At 35.3% G+C, this 18,853-nt stretch overlaps 1 protein-coding gene across 1 annotated transcript in view; it reads right to left on the reverse strand.

Moving 5' to 3' along the window:
- Positions 1–18,853, reverse strand: part of LOC150109383 (uncharacterized) — a 139,943-nt gene that overhangs the window by 103,946 nt on the left and 17,144 nt on the right. The window contains exon 3 of the mRNA XM_090402269.1: positions 6,285–6,467. Coding sequence (XP_090258395.1) covers positions 6,285–6,467 — 183 coding nt within the window. The remainder of the gene's footprint in view (positions 1–6,284; positions 6,468–18,853) is intronic.

Raw genomic sequence — 18,853 nt, forward strand, 5'->3', positions numbered from 1 at the left:
TAATCTATTTCAGCAAAGTTTGTCTGATTCATGGTAGGAGAAAACATGGTGTGTTCTACTAACTCACATTAAGCTGACGTCATATGACTTGTGCAAAACACACTATGTTTTCTCCAACCAAGGTCTCTTTCTCACTTTGACTAGCGGCATGTGTGAACATGTTACAACGTGTCAGTTCGGTACTTGCGTTGGTGTTGTGCTTTGCTGAGTGCCTACATTGATGTTATGTTGTGTTCGGTGCCTGCATTGATGTTGTGTTCTGTTCTGTTCAGTGCCTGCGGTGTAGAAGACAGTTTTGTTTGACAGTTCTGAATATCGCTTATAAATTTGGGACAATGTCAGGAGTTATTGCAAAAAAAAGAAAAGTAGATGAAGAGAATCGCCAATTTCAAGACAACTGGATGGAAGATTATTATTTTATCTGAATAAAGGTTTGCCTGTATGTTTACTGTGCAACGGATCTGTATCCATCAACAAAGAATACAACTTAAAGAAACACTTTACTTCGAAAAGATGAAATACAGAAGTTGAAGAACCTGGATACCCAGCAGCAAATGTTCAACAAGCAAAGAATGCAGCACCACAGCATTGTCAAAGCCAGCTTTGTGGTAAGCGAAAAAATCACTAAGCATTCCCAGTCATTTGGTGAAGGAGAATTTATCAAAGAATGTCTGCTGGATGTTGCAAGTATAATATGTCCTGAAAAGAAAAAAGACTTTGAGAATATTCATTTGACGAGACGTACTGTTGTCCAATAGATAGAAATTATGGCTGATGATATCAAAAAAGGTTTAAAAGAGAAGATTGCAAGATTGGAAGCATTTTCAATTGCTTTGGATGACAGCACCGATGCCTCTGATACAGCACAACTAGCAATATTTATTCGAGGAGTTGATGCGGATTTCAACATCACAGAAGAATTATTGGCACTTCGGTGTATTTGAAACAGTCAACACAGTCTTCACGAGATTTGGGCTTAAATGGAGTTCACTATCTGGCATATGCACTGATGGAGCCCATGCAATGGTTGGTGCACAGAAGGGATTTATTGAAATAGTTCATGAAAGAGCAATAGAACTACAGATACATCTGGAAAATATAACAAATTTTCACTGCATCATCCAACAACAAAATCTGTGCGCAAAATCGATTAAGTTTACAAATGTTATGGAAGTTGTAGTAGCCAGTATTAACTTTATTAAGTCACGTGCACTTAATCATCGCCAATTTAAGAAGTATTTGGCATACCTATTTTCAGATTATGAAGATGTGTCTTATTATTGTGAAGTGAGGTGGTTGAGTAAAGGTAAAATGTTTAAACGATTTTATGATCTGAGACAAGACGTTGCAGATTTTATGGACACAAAAGGAAACACAATTAACCAAGTAAAAGATGATGAGTGGGTGTGGGATTTAGCATTCCTTGTAGATGTCACCGGATACCTAAATGAACTGAATCTTAATCCTTTCTTTTAAGCTTACACGGTGATCCGAATGCATTTTTGAAAATTATGGAGACAACTACCGTGTTTGAATAAAACTTTAGTTTAATATAACTAAAATCTACGTTCGACGTTTCGACCTTTATGTCAAGGTCATCTTCTGGAGCATACAACTATACACAGAAAACAAGCTACACTACAATCAAACTGGTTTGTTAAAGATGCTGACCAACCGCTACAACAATTGTTGGCCTCACCTCTGGTGAAAAAAAAAAAAAAAAAATTATACATCAACGCTAGAGTCCTATTGTTAGTGTTATCTGTTGGTTGTAGAAATACATTGGGCTCAACAACAATTATCTATCTATATATATATATATATATATATTAACATCATGATTATACTTGTACATTCCAGCCAGTTGGTATGGAATGGTTTCTAATACTAGCTGAAGATTGGTTAGAGTCCTGACTTATGCTGGATCTTATATATTTGGTAGGCTGAATGTGTGCCATCCAGATCCTTGGAATTTTCATGCCATCTTTGTTGTTGATATTTGTGTGGTTTATCAGGATTTTGCTTCCTTAAATTTCCTTTCATACCAGGTTTTTGTGTGGTGTAAAGAGCGGGTGCTTTTCCAGTTGATTTGGTGTAAGGTGTTGAGCGAGTGGTCTGAGACGCATGCTTCACCATAATGGCTATATTTAATGTGTACATTGTGTTCTTTCTTGCGTATGGGGATTGTCTGTCCTGTTTCACCAATGTACAGTAAGTTACAGGTGCAGCGGATGCAATAGACTCCAGGATGGGCTAATGGGAGGAGAGGATCCTTAGAGGAGTTGAATATGGTTTTAAGTTTAGTGGGTGGTTTAAAGATGGCACTGAGGTTATAATGTTGTAGGATTCTGTTGATTTTTTCTGATAACCCTTTAATGTATGGGATGGCTATGGTTTTACTGTAATCTAGATTCGTTTTTGTTGTTGTTTTATGGAGTATTTTATTAATAGTATTTTTGTTATAGCCATTATTTATGAATCGCTGATGATTTTTAGTTCTTGTTTCAGGGCTTGTTGGTTAGAGCAAATTGTTGTAGCTCTGTTTTTAAGGGTGTTAATGACTCCATATTTTTGTGCTGGGTGGTGGTATGAATTAGCATGTATTGGTCGGTTTTCGGTAGACCGTGAAGGATAGACTGCCTGAAGGAAGACGCGTGACTAGCGTGTCTAGGAATGGGAGCGAATTTTGATTTTCGATTTCGATGGTAAATTGTATGCGTTCGTGTTGTTTGTTTAGGTGGATAAGGAATGTGTTTAGCGTTTGTCGCCCGTGCGGCCAGATCGCGAATACGTCGTATCTAAGCCAGACTGTCGGTCTTAGCATGGCGGAATCAAGAGCCCTTTGCTCAAAGGTTTCCATGTAGAAGTTAGCGATTGGGGAGATAGCGGTGAGCCCATGACTGTACCTTCTTTCTGCAGGTAAAATTTGTTTTGCCACATGAAACTGGACTGTAGTACGTAGGAAAAGAGGGCCATAATGTCGGGCGGAAATTTGTTCTGTAGTAGAAGAATTGTCATTGATGGGGACATTAGTAGTGAAAAGGGCAGAAACGTTGAAACTGACTAATAAGTCGTCTTTGTCGAGTGTTGTTTTTAATTTTGTTTACAAAGTGTGTGTTTTTTTATGTAGGAGGGAGAATGACCTACCAATTCCTTAAGTGTTGCCGCTAATTTCTTGGCTAAGTGGTATAGGGACTGTCTACTCCTTCCACGATTGGTCGAAGGGGCACATTTTGTTTGTGTATTTTCGGGACCCCATATATTCTGGGGGGGGGGGGGGGGGGGCATAGTGGGGTTCGAGTTTTTTTTTTTTAACTGTGTCTGGTGGCCAAGAAGGGATGGACTTGAGTAGTTTCTCTGTTTTATCCTTTTTGTTGGGTTATAATTTACCAACTTATATGTGTTGTTATCGGCTACTAGTTGATTCATCTGAAGTATGTATGTTGACTTGTCAAGGACGACAGTGGCATTGCCTTTATCCGATTTCACTTTTATTATGTTTGGCTTTTAATGACTTAATTGCTGCTAGTTCTGTTTTTGTGAGATTGTTCTGTATGGTTTTCTTAGTGTTCAGGACATTACTAGTTTCCAATCGTATTTTATCGGCTATATTGTTAGGTAGGGACCTGATGCCTCTTTCTATGTGGTAGATAAAATCCAATTTATTTACCTTTTTAGGTGCTATTGTGTAGTTAAGTCTTTTATTCAGTAGCATAAGTTCGCCGTTGTTCAGGGTGTGGCTTGATCACATGGTTCTTGCTTGCCGGTGGTTGGTCGCTCCTTGTCTCCCTTGTTTGTTGTTCATTGTTGGTGTTTATTGGAGAGGAGGTCTTCTAATTGGATGGATTCCTGTGATTGGCCGCTATATTTTGCTGTTGTTTCAAACTGTGGAATTTGGTCTTGAGTTTTTCTTTATTCTTTTCCAGGGTATATTTGACCGAATTGTCAGTAATTCTTTCAAGTGGTTGTAGAATGTCTGGATTAATATAGTTTGATAGTTCAGATTACAATTGTGAAACCAGATTTTGTGTTGTTGCTAGATTTTGGCTAGGTTTTTGGATCTATTCTCTGAGCATTGCTTTTTCTGTGCGGTCATAAATACGGAGTGCTTTAGCGGATGTAAATTTATTTTTAGATTCTTTTTTAGCCTGATGCAGATAGGAATAAGTTTACCGTCTCTGAATCTCCTTAAAAGGCCAGCCAATTGATCAAGAGGGAAATGCAAATCTTTAACTTACCACACCGATTGCAGCGCTTGTGGGTATCATTTCCATGGATGATCTGAATCCTTTCTTTTTTCTGAATCTAGATTCCAGTAAAACTATAGCCATCCCATACATTAAAGGGTTATCAGAAAAAATCAACAGAATCCTACAACATTATAACCTCAATGCCACCTTTAAACCACCCACTAAACTTAAAACCATATTCAACTCCTCTCCTCCCATTAGCACATCCTGGAGTCTATTGCATCCGCTGCACCTGTAACTTACCGTACATTGGTGAAACAGGACGGACATTTCCCATACACAAGAAAGAACACATTAGACAGATTAAATATAACCATTATGGTGAAGCAGGCCTCTCAGACCACGCACTCAACACCTTACACCAAATCAGCTGGAAAAGCATCCGCTCTTTACACCACACAAAAACCTGGTATGAAAGGAAATTTAAGGAAGCCTGCAAAATTCTGATAAACCACCCAAATATCAACAACAAAGATGGCATGAAAATTCCAAGGATCTGGATGGCACACATTCAGCCTATCTAATATATAAGATCCAGCATAAGTCAGGACTCTAACCAATCTTCAGCTAGTATTAGAAACCATTCCATACCAACTGGCTGGAATGTACAAGTATAATCATGATGTTAATATATATATATATATATATATATATATATATATATATATATATAGATAGATAATTGTTGTTGAGCCCAATGTATTTCTACAACCAACAGATAACACTAACAACAGGACTCTAGCGTTGATGTATAATTTTTTTTTTTTTTTTTTCACCAGAGGTCAGGCCAACAATTGTTGTAGCGGTTGGTCAGCATCTTTAACAAACCAGTTTGATTGTAGTGTAGCTTGTTTTCTGTGTATAGTTGTATGCTCCAGAAGATGACCTTGACATAAAGGTCGAAACGTCAAATGTAGATTTTAGTTATATTAAATTAAAGTTTTTATTCAAACACGGTAGTTGTCTCCATAATTTTTAAAAAATGCGAACTGAATCTTAAATTGCAAAAACAAGGACAATTGGTTCATGAACTGCATGGACATGCTAATGCTTTTTGTAATAAACTAAGATTGTTGGAATGTCAGATAAGAGCTAAAAATTGTTATCATTTTCCTACTCTAGCAACTCATAAAAATATCCCTTATAATTGTTATGGAGATGAACTGAAGGCACTAATAGAACAATTTGATACAAGGTTTGCCGACTTCAAAAACAAAGACTCCACGTTCGCTATATTTGCTCGTCCGATGGATACCGATGTAAATAATGTGCCAGAAAACTTACAGATGAACTTATTGAGCTTCAGGCGGATTTAGTGCTAAAATCACAATTTAACAACATTGCTTTGATGGATTTTTATAAATTTTATTTGGTGGAAGAAAAATATACAAATTTTACGTGCCTTTTCAAGAAAAATCATTTGTCTTTTCGGCAGCACATATACGCATGAACAATTTTTTTTGAGGATGAAATACAATAAATCAAAAATTCGGACAAAAACTTCAAAAATTCTATGTGATTATCCTTAAGTAATATTAACGTCAATATTGATAGTCTCGTAGTTGAAGTACAATGCCAATCTTCACATTAAATTGTTATGTCGTTCATTATATTATAAAATTTATGTAGAGCTTTATACCAAAGCATTATATTATAAATAAATGAAATATGAAGTAGCAACTTGTTTTAATTCATTTAATATTAATTTATTTTATTTAATAATTTGGTGCGGCCCTTGACTTGGAGACAGAATGATAATTTTTGCCCCCGAACTAGGAAAGGTTGCCCATGTATGCTGTATGGTATTGGACTGACTAACTTGCCCTCAGTTGAAAAGCTTTAAGTATAGAGATTCCTTACCTGAATGCAAAGTTGTATCAAATTTTCAATTTAATGCTGATTTATTAAAAAAACTGAACTGCAAATTATAATAATGCATAAGTTTAACAAATTACATTTGAAAGTACAGCCTTCCTAATTTAAAGCTACAAGGCACACTTTCACAATGGTTATTATACTTGAATATCTACTTACATTATTAAATGGTACAAATTCAGACAGAAGCTTTATTTTGAATCTTTGATTAATGTTGCAATCTGAGCAGAGTCCATTAGTTGAAGAGAAATTATACTTCTCACTAGATGATGCAGTTCCTGAATTTGAAAAGTTGAGGTTGTCATCATACTGTGCAGGAATAGGCTTGTTGTAATCACCATCCTAAATTTAAGAAACAATATTTAAATTTTTGTTTATTTTAATGCAAATTTCTTGAAGAGGGGTTGGGGTAAAAAATACAAAACAGCTGAATGAAAAACATAATAATAAAATGATAGCAATGATTGCTTAAGGATCAAAGCCAAATAACTGGGAGACCTCCACATCACCTTTCAGGAATGCGGAGAATCGACAGGGCTTCTGACCTAATGTTCAATCCTTGCCTTCATGTGATATGTCTTATTAGTAGATATCTACCGAGTATTGAACGAACAAGGATGGGTTGGCAATTTGGGACTTAGCTGACCAAATTGTACTCTCTATTGGCTTAAACCACAAATGCATGTGATGGTACAACATGGCGTGTTTCATGCTGGTTAAAGGATTGTCTGGTTAAACAATGCCCCTGCTATTTTTATCAGGGAACGAGAGCGAACAGTGAAAAGTCAGGTACTGGAACAAGCTCCAACTCAACATCCAGAAGAATAAACCCAACATCAGATGAACTGAAGATAGGAACCATCAATATAAGGAGTATTAGTGCAAACGAAATCGGACTTGCAGAATTGAAAAAGTACCACATGGACATAACTGGCATTACTGAGACAAAGAAGACAAAAACAGGTGAGATCTTACTAAATAATAAGTATAGGATGTTATTTTCAGACAATAAAGATTAAGGAAAGGAAGGAGTAGCAAAAGCAATCAATACCAAACACGAAGGTATACTTCTAGATTGGACAGTAGTTTCAAGTAGAGTCATGTGGGCAAACTTCAAAATGGGGAAATAGACGATGAAAAACTTATTTGTGCCTATTGTCCCACAGAAGGTTTTTCCAAGGAAGAAGTGGAGGAAATTTTTGAGAACATACAACTGGCATAAAGAAAACAGAAAAAGTGATCCTTGTTGGAGATCTGAACAGCAGAATAGGAAATGGATCCTACCAGGCATACAGGAACATTTTGGGAAAATGGCAAAGCTCATAATAATGGTAAGTATTTACTGGACTTCTACTCAGGACACTAACTAGTCATTACTAACATCATGTTTCAACATAAAGATGTGCACAAGTTCACATGGAGAGAAGACACGAGAAATAAGAAAAGCCTCATTGACTACGTCATTGTTGATAGTGATGTCACCATGGTCGTTCAGGATACATGAGTGTACAGAGGATTTGAAATTGGAAGTGACCATTACTTAGTACTAAGCAAGATAAAAATGAATATCACATTGAAAAGAACAGCATGTAAGAAAGTTTTAAAAAGAATCTACCATTTCTCATTTGTTGTCTTCTTGTTTCATTTAAGCATCTTTCAAAGTAATTACTATCAAGAATACCTTTAGTTGTCAAGTGACTTGAAATCATTTGAGACTCGACTATACAAACATTATTGAACTAAAAATGAAACAAACTGAAAACACGAACCAAACTTTGGAGTCTCCATGGCAAACTCTGAAGAAGACATTGATTGATTCAGCTAGGGAGGTATGTGGTGAAGTCTGCAAAGAAAGAAAATAAGAACGCCTTGATGGACACAAGAAGTTAAAGAAGCAGTCCTGGAAAAGAAGAAAGCATACCAAAAGTTCCTAGTTTATTTATAAACCAACAGTTTTAGCTAGCACTCAGGTGAGTAAAATCATTAATCAAAAGCAACAAGGAAATGCTTACATAAGTGCTCCTGGTAGAGTTCATATGTTTTTAAACAGTACCAAACAGAGCAATTAATGGTAAAGTTTGTATTTTTACAAGCTCTTAATTACTTTACCTTTGAAACTTTTAAGCAGAGAGACTGATCAAGATTCTGATCTCTATCAAGCAAAAACTCAAAGCAAATATTAACTTTGGGACCTGTTGTAACCAAGTGTTCTGGCAAGAATCAATAACAGGCAAGTTTTCTATTTCAGTATCTATTCAAATCAGTTTTGGATTTTTTTCATATCTTCTTGGCAAATACTATCAGAATTTATATACCAAGAAAATAAAGATAGAAATTTGGAAGTAACTAGTTAAGCTGGAATGCATATTCTCAACACTCTTGTTAAAAATAAGTAATCCCTATCCTAACAGCCTTGACATATTTTCATTCCTAAGAAAATAAAGCAAACAAATTTCAAGGACTGTCCATTTTGGTATAATATTAACACCAGACAAAAGAATGATTGTGGAAGAGAGAATCCACTGGAGAAATTAATAGCAATTTATGATCTGTATTACTAGAGGAGAGCTGAAATCTATAATACACTTAAAAACCTTGGATGTGCTAAAGTGGGAATAACTGAGACTTGGCAAACGATTTTTATTATTATCATTATTATTTTTTTAAACAGGAATATTAACAATGAAGTGTTCCATGTACCATCTAACCAACTCTGCCAGCTTGGTTTGCTGATGGGTAACTACTCTTATACCAACAGGCTTAATTTCCATTGTGCACATAAATGTTTATAAAGGCTTTATGTGGCAAAACAGCTGATATGAACCACCCTGCTTATTGGAAACCTGTGAAGTGACCCGAAATAATGTTTTATGCACAAATAATCACACTGTTAGACTAAAATGGGAGGCAGACAAAGAGAGAGGGAGGGATTGAATCATTCTCAACACAGACAAGTGTTCTGTGAGTTTTCTGAAAACTATTTGGCAATTCTCCCTATAAGATATTGTGACATGTTTGCTACTTTTATAATCTTGTGACTTTGCAACACATTTTTGTTGCAAAGTCACATGACTGTCGAAATGGCAGAATGCTAAAAATTAAAATAAAATATTTTTGTAGTAATGCTTTTTACTACAGTTGATACATGCCAATGTTACTAAGTCATCAAGAAATGATCACATGTGCATACTTCTGATAGCATTCTAACATTCAACTGCTCATGAGAAATCGGAGAATGGCACAATCTTTAAAATTACACAGAAACTAATTTTGCCCAGTGTTTCATTCAATCTTTCACAACTTCTAAAGAAAATTTGTTATATTTATTGAATTTACAGTATCTACTATAGAATACTCACAATGTAATATTCAGCAGACATGCCTCCTCTATGCTGCTAGAGAAGCAGGATAAGTAGCCTCTTTGAAGTAACACAAACTATTTTGTCCTATAATTTATTCCTTCACTGTTAACAAGGGGAATTATAATGTTTACGAAACTAACAAATTGTCCTCCATCTACTAACCAGTTTGTAATTAGTTAAAGCAGTTACTGTTGATTAGTTATCTTGGAATGAAATGAATCTGTGAGAAATTCACATCCATTTCTATAATCCAACTCAGCACACTACCCATCATTCAAATAGCAAAGTATTTAAATTCTAAAATATAAACTTAGTTTATTAAGTCTTGACAAAAATTAAGAATTAATAGGTGGCTTGTGATCCCTTAATTTTTTTTTTTTTATGTAGCAAAATAAGAGCAGAAACAAAAGGAGGAAAAATGTTGAAGTAATATTATGGTCACACTGCACTAAACACTGCCACTATGAACATGTCATCATCAGCAAATTCCTGATATATACCCTCAGGGGGTGTACAGGATATGATAGTATTACATGAAAAATTACATCATTACTAACTTCCTATCTACAATTTTCCTCCAAATCAGTCTGTTACCTGTCAATATCCCAACATTATCAGATCTTATATTTCTATCTTCTAAGGCACTTTTTATCATATCAATCCACCTATATTTAGGTCTTCCTCTGGGTCGTTTTCCTGCCAACCTGGCAGAGAACACTTGTTGTGTTCTCTGCAATCCTTTGTATTTAACTCTCTCCTATTCTTCTAACATTCCAATACTTTTTACATTCAATTCAAGTTGCTACATCCCACTCTGAGAACCAGTTTCAGTAATGCCAACAATTTTATCATCATTATGAAATTCCTGCCTACCCTCAAGGGTGTGCAGGATATGATAGTACTACATGAAAAATTTACATCATTACTAACTTCCTATCTACAATTTTCCTCCAAATCAGTTTGTTACTTGTCAAGACTCTCAACATTATCAGATCTCATATTTCTATCATCTAAGGCACTTTGTACAGTATCAATCCACCTATATCATGGTCTTCCTCTGGGTCTTTTTTCTGCCAACCTGTTTTGCTAATCTTTCCTATGCCATACTGTTTAAGTGACCATACCACCTGAGATGAGCTTTGCAAATGCATTCCTGGATGCTGACAATGTCAAGTTCTATCCTAATATCCTCGTTTTCAATATACATGCCCCTGATCTTTCTCAAGACTCTCGTATCTGCAGCCGCTAGTCTTTGGTCAAGTGTTTAATTCTAACCCAGCCAGGGCCAGCCATCTCGGGGGGGGGGGGGTGCAATGCACCCGGGTCCCATGATCGAGTGGGCATCGGTACACATTTGCGGAAACATATTTTTTTATTATTTTTTATTTTTCATCTTCTAATTTTGCTTATAACTAAAGGGATTTCATCGACAAGATTTTAGGGCCCACGGTAATAATAATATCTCTGTGTTTCTCTATTATATTTGTGTTTAGTAAACGTTATGTTAACCTGTTATATTTCGAATGTTGTTTTTTTTTTTTTTTTTTTTTTTTTCCCTGTGCCAAAATCATTTGCAGGTAAGAAGTTTTACAATACGTTTATTTCGAATCCTTTAATTTTTACCTTTGAAAAATATTTTAGGGCTCCAAAAGGTTTCTTGCACCTGGGGCCCCTTTATAGAGAAGGCCGACCCAGCTCTCAGATCCATAAGTTAAAACTGGTTTGAACACTGTCTGTATACAGCTAAATTAGTGATCTCTCTTATTCCATATGAATTTATTCAATTGACTTCCTACCATACTAGCTTTGTTGATCTGTTGTCGATTTCCATATTTAATTTACCATCTTCAGTAAAAATCTTGCTTAAGTAGCTGAAATGTTTTACTTGTTCCACAGGTTCTCCATTCACAACACAGTTTTGACATTTTCAATGATTCTACCTATTTTCATTGTCTTTGTCTTTTTAATGCTGACCTTCAAACCATATCTATTACAACAGTTATTCAATTTAGTCATGGAATCTTGCAAACTTTTGGGGGATTTATTTAAAAGTAAACATCGTCTGCATAAAGCAAAGAGTGGACATTAACATCTCCAATTCTGATATCATGTTTAATACCACTTTCCTTCATAATGTGATCCATATAGATAATGAATAACAGAGGGGATAATGTACATCCTTGTCTCACAGCAGATTTAACATTAAACCATCTTCCTGTACTTCAATTCTAACTGCTGATTTACTACTCAAATAAAGACTAAGTATTGCTCAATGTAATGCCCCATTGACACCATGCTTTTCTCCCTCTCTTGGCACCTTGTCATATGCCTTTTCCAGATTGACAAAACTTAAATACAGATCGTTGTTATATTCCCATGATTTCTCAACTATCTGTCATAAAGTGAAAATCTGAACCTGACAGCTTCTATTTGGTCTGATTCCAACTTGTTCTTCACCAAGCTTCTCTTCCACAATCCTTCTCAACCATTTCTCAAATATACTTGCATATATCTTACCAGGAACACTCAGTAGAGAAATACCTCAATTCTCACATTCAGTTTTATTTCCATTTTTATATATGGATACTCTGAGAGCTCTACTCCAATCATCGGGAATTTGTCCCTCTGTCCAGGCGTTCTGAACTATGCAGCGCAGCCAGTGTAAGACTTTTATACTGCCATACTTGAGCATTTCTGGTCGAATATTATCTACTCCTGCTGCCTTTCCAGATTTCAGGCTTTTGATGGCTTTTTGTACTTCAAATATGGATATGTATTTCTGGCTGCATGCCTGGTCAGTGTACTGTCATCACTGCTTGTTTCATTTAGCAATTTTTCAAAGTAATTACTCCATACTTCAAGGATATCTTTTTCTCCTGTTTTTGTGTAACCTTTATCATCTCTAACTCCTTTTACAGTACTCTTTCCTCCATTTCTAAGCTTCTTCAACAACCTCCAGAATATCTTACCACCTTCTTGATATTTATTTTCTATGTTCTTACCAAAGTCCTCCCATGAATTTTGTTTAGCTTTCTTACATTTGTCTTTGTATTCTCTAAGAGCACATTTGCCAGGAACTTTCGATATGCTTTCTTCTTTTCTTTCACTGCCTCTTTAACTTCTTGTGTCCACCATGGAGTTCTGATTTTTCTATCCTTACAGACAACCTCACCACATGCCACTCTGGCCGAATCAATCAGTGTTTTCTTCAGGGCTTGCCACTGAATCTCCAAGGTTTGGTTCCTGTTCTCAAACTCTTTAATTTTTTCTTCAATCATGTTTGTGTATTTTAGTCTACAGTTCACATCTGACAGCTGCTCAACTTTTATTCACTTTAAAACTTTCTTACATGACATTCTTTTCAATATGAAATTCAATTTTATCCTGCTCAAGACTAAATAGTGATCACTTCCAATTTCAAATCCTCTGTACACTCTGGTATCTTGCACCAGGGAGAAAACATCACTATCAACAATAACAGTTAATGAGACTTTTCTTATTCCTTGCCTCTTCTCTCCATGTGAATTTGTACACACTTTTATGTTGGAACATGGACATGTGTCAATCAAAAATTCAGAAATTGATATGCTGAAAACAAAATTTCAACTATTTTACATACAGTTTATGGATCCATGGCAATTGTAGAAAACATTATCTGATCAGAAGTTATATCCAGTCATGATGTCGTTCCAACAAAATTTAAGGAGTTCAGAAAGAAATGAACAAGGAGTTTTGAGTTGATTTAAAAAACTGAAAATAAACTTCACCTAATGGTGAAGTTTACACATTTCACCATTAGGGCCATTTACTGTTATTGCCTTGTTTGATGGATGCAAGTAAAGAAATTTCATATAACAAACCAGGAAAATGACAACAATGATTTTCATTTTTAAATATATACAGTGGTATCTCGATAATCCGGACCTTCCAGTAATCTGAACTGTGCTTTGAAAGAAAAAAAAGTTTTATTTATTATATTATTTTGGGTGCTATTAGTTTTATTTAATAATAATTATTTAACTATTATTTATTTCTTATTATTACAATACAGTATAACTACGGTGATACACAAAAAGAGGAAATTCAAAACGTGCATAATTTAGTTAAAAATATAAATCTAGATGTTGAAATTTCACAAACAGATATTATGGAATGGATTACAGGTAGAACCCAAAAGTGAATTTAAAATCAAATCAGATGCTGAAATTATAAATATGACGCTACAGAATGAATTAGAAGATGATTATGACGATAAAGAACTCTAAGAAAAAAAAAAGTAAAACATCAAGAGGCAGTTGACAGTTTTAATATGCGTATAGAATGGGCTAAGCAGAATGATACGCCATTCCACAAAATTTTATTGCTAATGCAGCTCTGAGAAGACGCATTTGAAAAGTTTAGCTTCCAAGAAGCAAAAGAAAATCAGTGACTTTTTTACAAAAAAAGAAAAAACTTTTTTTTTGTGTGTTATTTTGTGAAACTTTTTTTGTATTGTGTACAAGGAAGTGATATTTTTTACCCCAATTAAATTATGTACTGAACTATGCAATTTTATTAAATCAGAATCCTCAACAATACAGGTACATACAAACTAAATGTTTTACTAAAATAAACTTGTGTACTGAATTATTTTTTAAGTTTTATATTACAGTATAGTAGCTTTTTTTCTATCAGATACTTCATTTATTTACTGAATTAAATTGATGTACCATTAGAATCTCATTATTTTTGTCTTAAAAGCTAGTTATTGTTGTCTCTTTGGGGGAAAATTCGCTAATCCGAATGAGCATGGTTTTTATTAGTTCGGATTAGCGAGATACCACTGTATTATGATGAGCGAGGATGTTTTCATTAATAACTGACAGAATAAAGTAAAGAAATAAAAAACATGCTGTTCAAGTTGGATGAATCTACTGCTATTGTTTTGTTCACTAATGACCAAGTAATGAAAGAAGAGCACCTGAACATCTTTCATTTTTGCCACAATATGTAACTGAATACAAAATATATTTCATGCAATATCCATTATTTTTTTTTCCCCCAGCTAAGTTCTGAAAATGATAGTATTGATGGAGTAGCAAATATGACCAATCTGCATTCAGAATTACTGGCATGTAAAAAAATAACACTTGCCACTTCAACCATCAATTTATATAATGATTAATATCAAATCACACGCGCGCACAAAGTTGTAAACCTATAGCACCATGGGTGGGCAAGAACTTTACCATTTTTTTTAAATTTTAAAATATTTATTACATAATCCAGAATGTTTTAGATATCAAAAATGGAGCTTTTTCAAGCAACTCAGGCCTCCACATAAAAGGGATTAGTGATCTTACACCAGGTGATGAAATTCATCTTCCACCTAAAGATAATCAACAACTCATGGCAGGATTCGAACCTGCAGTGTTGTTGGAGAGCAGATATGTTAAATATTTGACCAACGGGACTAATGAAACTCTACTTGTAAACATTTGACAGATTTTAAATGAATCGAATCTCTTTTTTTTTAAAGAACCAATGACAACTGTCAATCAACAGAGTCAAAGATAGCTGCCTGAATGTGTCTGTTATATTAATGAACTAATAAATGAAGCAAAACAATCTTTTGCAATTGAAATAACTTCCCTTTAAATTCAAATCTTGTAATAGTAATTGAAGAGTTTTGGCTAACAGAAAAATTTGTGAATAAAGATTAAATAATAAAACTGACCACAATTATATGGCTAACAGAAAAATTTGTGAATAAAGATTAAATAATAAAACTGACCATAATTATATGGCTTACAAAAAAAAGTTTTACCATTTAAGAAGGTCTTGGGAGATCCACGTCTGAACACACAAGACGTCTTTTGTACATTTTGTGTGTTCAGACGTGTTGTACGTTGTACGTTTTTGTACAACTTTCGCTGATACCCTTGATGATGCAAGTCTGATGACTTATGAAACTTGTAGGGTTACATTTGTTTATTTTTATTAAACTCGTTTTATATATATATTCTCCCAGAAGCTTTCTACAAAATATGATTCATTTTTAATCAAAGAATGGGAATGCCCTGTAGGAGAGTTCAAAATATGTGAAAGGAATTTTGTAAGTGGGAAAATCAATGCAAATAAGTCTCAGAGGCAAATCTTCCTTATGTATTTCTGGTTGGAATGAGGGGTTCTGCCAAAGATAAGTTCATAATCTGTTTATTTTATCAGGATTTTTTTTTAAAAAAAAAAAACATTTTATCATTAAAAACATCCTATTACCATTTCTAGCTTGTGGCTCATACCATGAATGTGAAATTCATTGCTGTTTGTTCTACCTTTTGATCTTGCCACACTTCACTGGTGACAATCTGTTATTTTTGGATTGAATATTTCATTTTTTTATAATTATTTATTAATATTAAACTATTTTTTGTTTTATGTGTTTAAAAGTTATTACTCTATTTCACAAGTTTTACTAACACGTTTCAAGTTTGCTATGATCAACAGCTTTGTGGCTCACATGACATGCTGAGTTGCTTCTCAAGTCAAGACTGCATGATCATCCACCCCAGTCAAAGGCAAGATCGCTGGTTACCTTAGTTATGGACAACTCTGATGCTATTTTGGGAAGTTCTTTCAAAAGCTGCATAAATTTCAATTTTTTTCTTCTTACTATGTGCTCTTTCTTCCTTGCAATCTAACCCCCCCTCTCCATGAGGATTATTTGCCCTATGCCAAATGAATCAATTTGCCAAAGCATATCATGTACATCTCTCTCTCCCTACATCACCACCTTTTGTCTTGCTGACTTTTAACTCGCACTACAAATGCACTCTTTTCCTTAACCTCACCTCTTCCTGAATTTCTACCCTTGTTTCTTGCAATTCTATTATCATCAGTGATACTTCAATTCTGTTTTTTTTGAACATCTCAAAACTCTCTTACTCTTTTCTTGCAGTAATATCTTTCTCCATCACCCAAATCTTATTAATACCAATAACTTTTGGCCAAGTAGAACTAATGCCAGAAACTCCTCACCCTTGTTCATGATGTACTCCCAACAGCCTTATTTTCTTGAATTTCCACAACTCCCCCACCTCTCACAAACAAAATTTTCTCTACATGCCTGAAAAACCATTCAGGTGCAATTAAGTCATCTATATGACTTATGTAATTGTACTTGAATCAAATTCTTTATATCTATAAACTACATACCATTTCTCCTATACAATTTTGCATTGACTCATAACCATAGCCTTTATTCCCAAATTACCTTCCTAAAAAGAAGAATAGAATAAACTTTATACTCATCCTCTCCTTTTTTTGCTTCTTCCAGTAACCTTTCATATAATCTTGCATTTTATACTTGTTACCCTTTAAATCATTTGTACCATTACCTGCCCAAACTATTAATTCCTTACTTTCTTTCCATCTGTGTATACTAACATTCATTAACATCTTTAAATCTCTGCACCAAGAAAACACGATCTCCCTCAGGGCTCTGTGTTATCCCCTTTACTTTTTAACATCTGCGTGTACGACTTACCACACACCAGCTCAAGCAAATATACATATACTGATGACCCAGCAATCCTACATCAATCTACCTCCTTTGCCAACCTGGAATCAACCTTGAACACAGACCTGAACATCCTGGAAGAGTACTCCAAGCAGTGGTACTTGAAGCCAAATCGACACCTCAACCTTTCTTTCTGTGGAAAAATGGTAGAACACGAGCCCTACCCGAAATATCTTGAAGTGAGCCTGGACAGCAGCCTAACCTATAAAAGGCACATCACCAACCTGTCCAACAAAATTAAAATGAGAAATAATATCATTTCAAGGCTCGCTGGAACAACCTGGGTTGTTATACAGAAGTCCTAAGGTCGTGAGCACTAGCCCTCGCATTCTCTGCAGCAGAATATTGTGCCCCTGTCTGGGAAAGAAGTGCTCACACTAACATTATAGACACTCAGCTAAACTCTACCATGCACACAATTAGTGGGACAGTGAGAAGCACCCCTCTCCTCTGGCTGCCTGTCCTATCTAACATTGCTCCACCAAACTTACGGAGAAGACAAGCCTCGTTTAAAGAATTTAATAAAGCAATGAGCAACCCCCCCCCCCCTGCACCAGACTCTTATAAATCCACCTAGTACTCGCCTAAAATCTAGAAAGCCTCTCTGGGCCATGGACAAACTCTCTTCAGCTACCCTGCCATCAATATCTGACATGTGGAGAGAATACTGGTCCAACAATCTCCCAACAAACGGCTTCCTGGTAGAAGATCCCTGTGCTCTGCAGCCTGGTTTTGCTCTTCCTAGGAAGATTTGGTCATCAACCAACAGGATCAGAACTAACCAGGGCAGATGTGGCTACATACTATATAAATGGGGACTGCTGGACCACCCTTATTGTGATTGTTCTCCCGTGGCTCAGACGATTACTCATATTGTGAATGACTGCCCAAGGCACCAATTTCACGGTGGTGGTGGTCTACAGGTCATCCACAAGGTGACGGATGAGGCCTTGGATTGGCTTTCTAGTCTGGACATTGACCTGTAGTTGGTATGGTGCTGGGGTGGTTATGGAGGAAATAGAAGATTCAAGGTCCCGTTCACCACGAAGATGTTATTCTCATAGCCGCTCTCATAGTCCACCTCGAAGTATCAGCAGAACTCCTCCTTGTGCTAGAAGATGATGATGCAAAGTGAAATGGGTTTTCTCTAATGGATCTCAAGATTTCATACAAGTCACAACTGCTCTCTAATAAAACCTTGGATACAGCTACATTTGTGTTGTGATGTGTTGAGAGAACATGCAGTCTTGTCATATTTGGTGCAATAGGATGATAATTTTCCCTGACTTGATTATAGCACATTACTTTTGCTTTTTTTTTTTTTTTTTTAAAAAGAAGACTTGGAATACAGTCCGTGCCTTTTATGTAATGAACTTTTGCATGTTAAGTTTTTCATCATTTGTTTCTGGAGATTGTGATTGCACATTTCACTTGCCAGTTTCACAAAGCCATATGCGTAAATAAATAAATAAATCAAACACATTCCTGAATAATAAAATCATCATAATATTGTCTCCTTACACTTTGTTTTGTTGTTTTTTTCTCTTGTACCACTCGCTAGATGCTTCTAGTCACTTTAACTTGCACCTGTTTTGTAATGTTATTCATCATTTATATGGATCACATTATGAAGAAAAGTAGCTGTTATCAAAATTGGCAACCATTAAACCGAGCAATTAATTTTATGCATATTTTATACTTCTAAATAAATCAACTATACATCTTGAGATTCCAGAGTTCATCCCAGCTGGTACAATTACAGTGCCACACAGACATAATTCTATTTTTTTTTTAATGTAGCTTCTCAT

Source organism: Typopeltis vanoorti, chromosome 2 (assembly GCF_054136105.1).
Source record: "Typopeltis vanoorti isolate ZY-2024b chromosome 2, IOZ_Tvanoo_1.0, whole genome shotgun sequence".
Taxonomy (NCBI): Eukaryota; Metazoa; Arthropoda; class Arachnida; order Uropygi; family Thelyphonidae; genus Typopeltis; species Typopeltis vanoorti.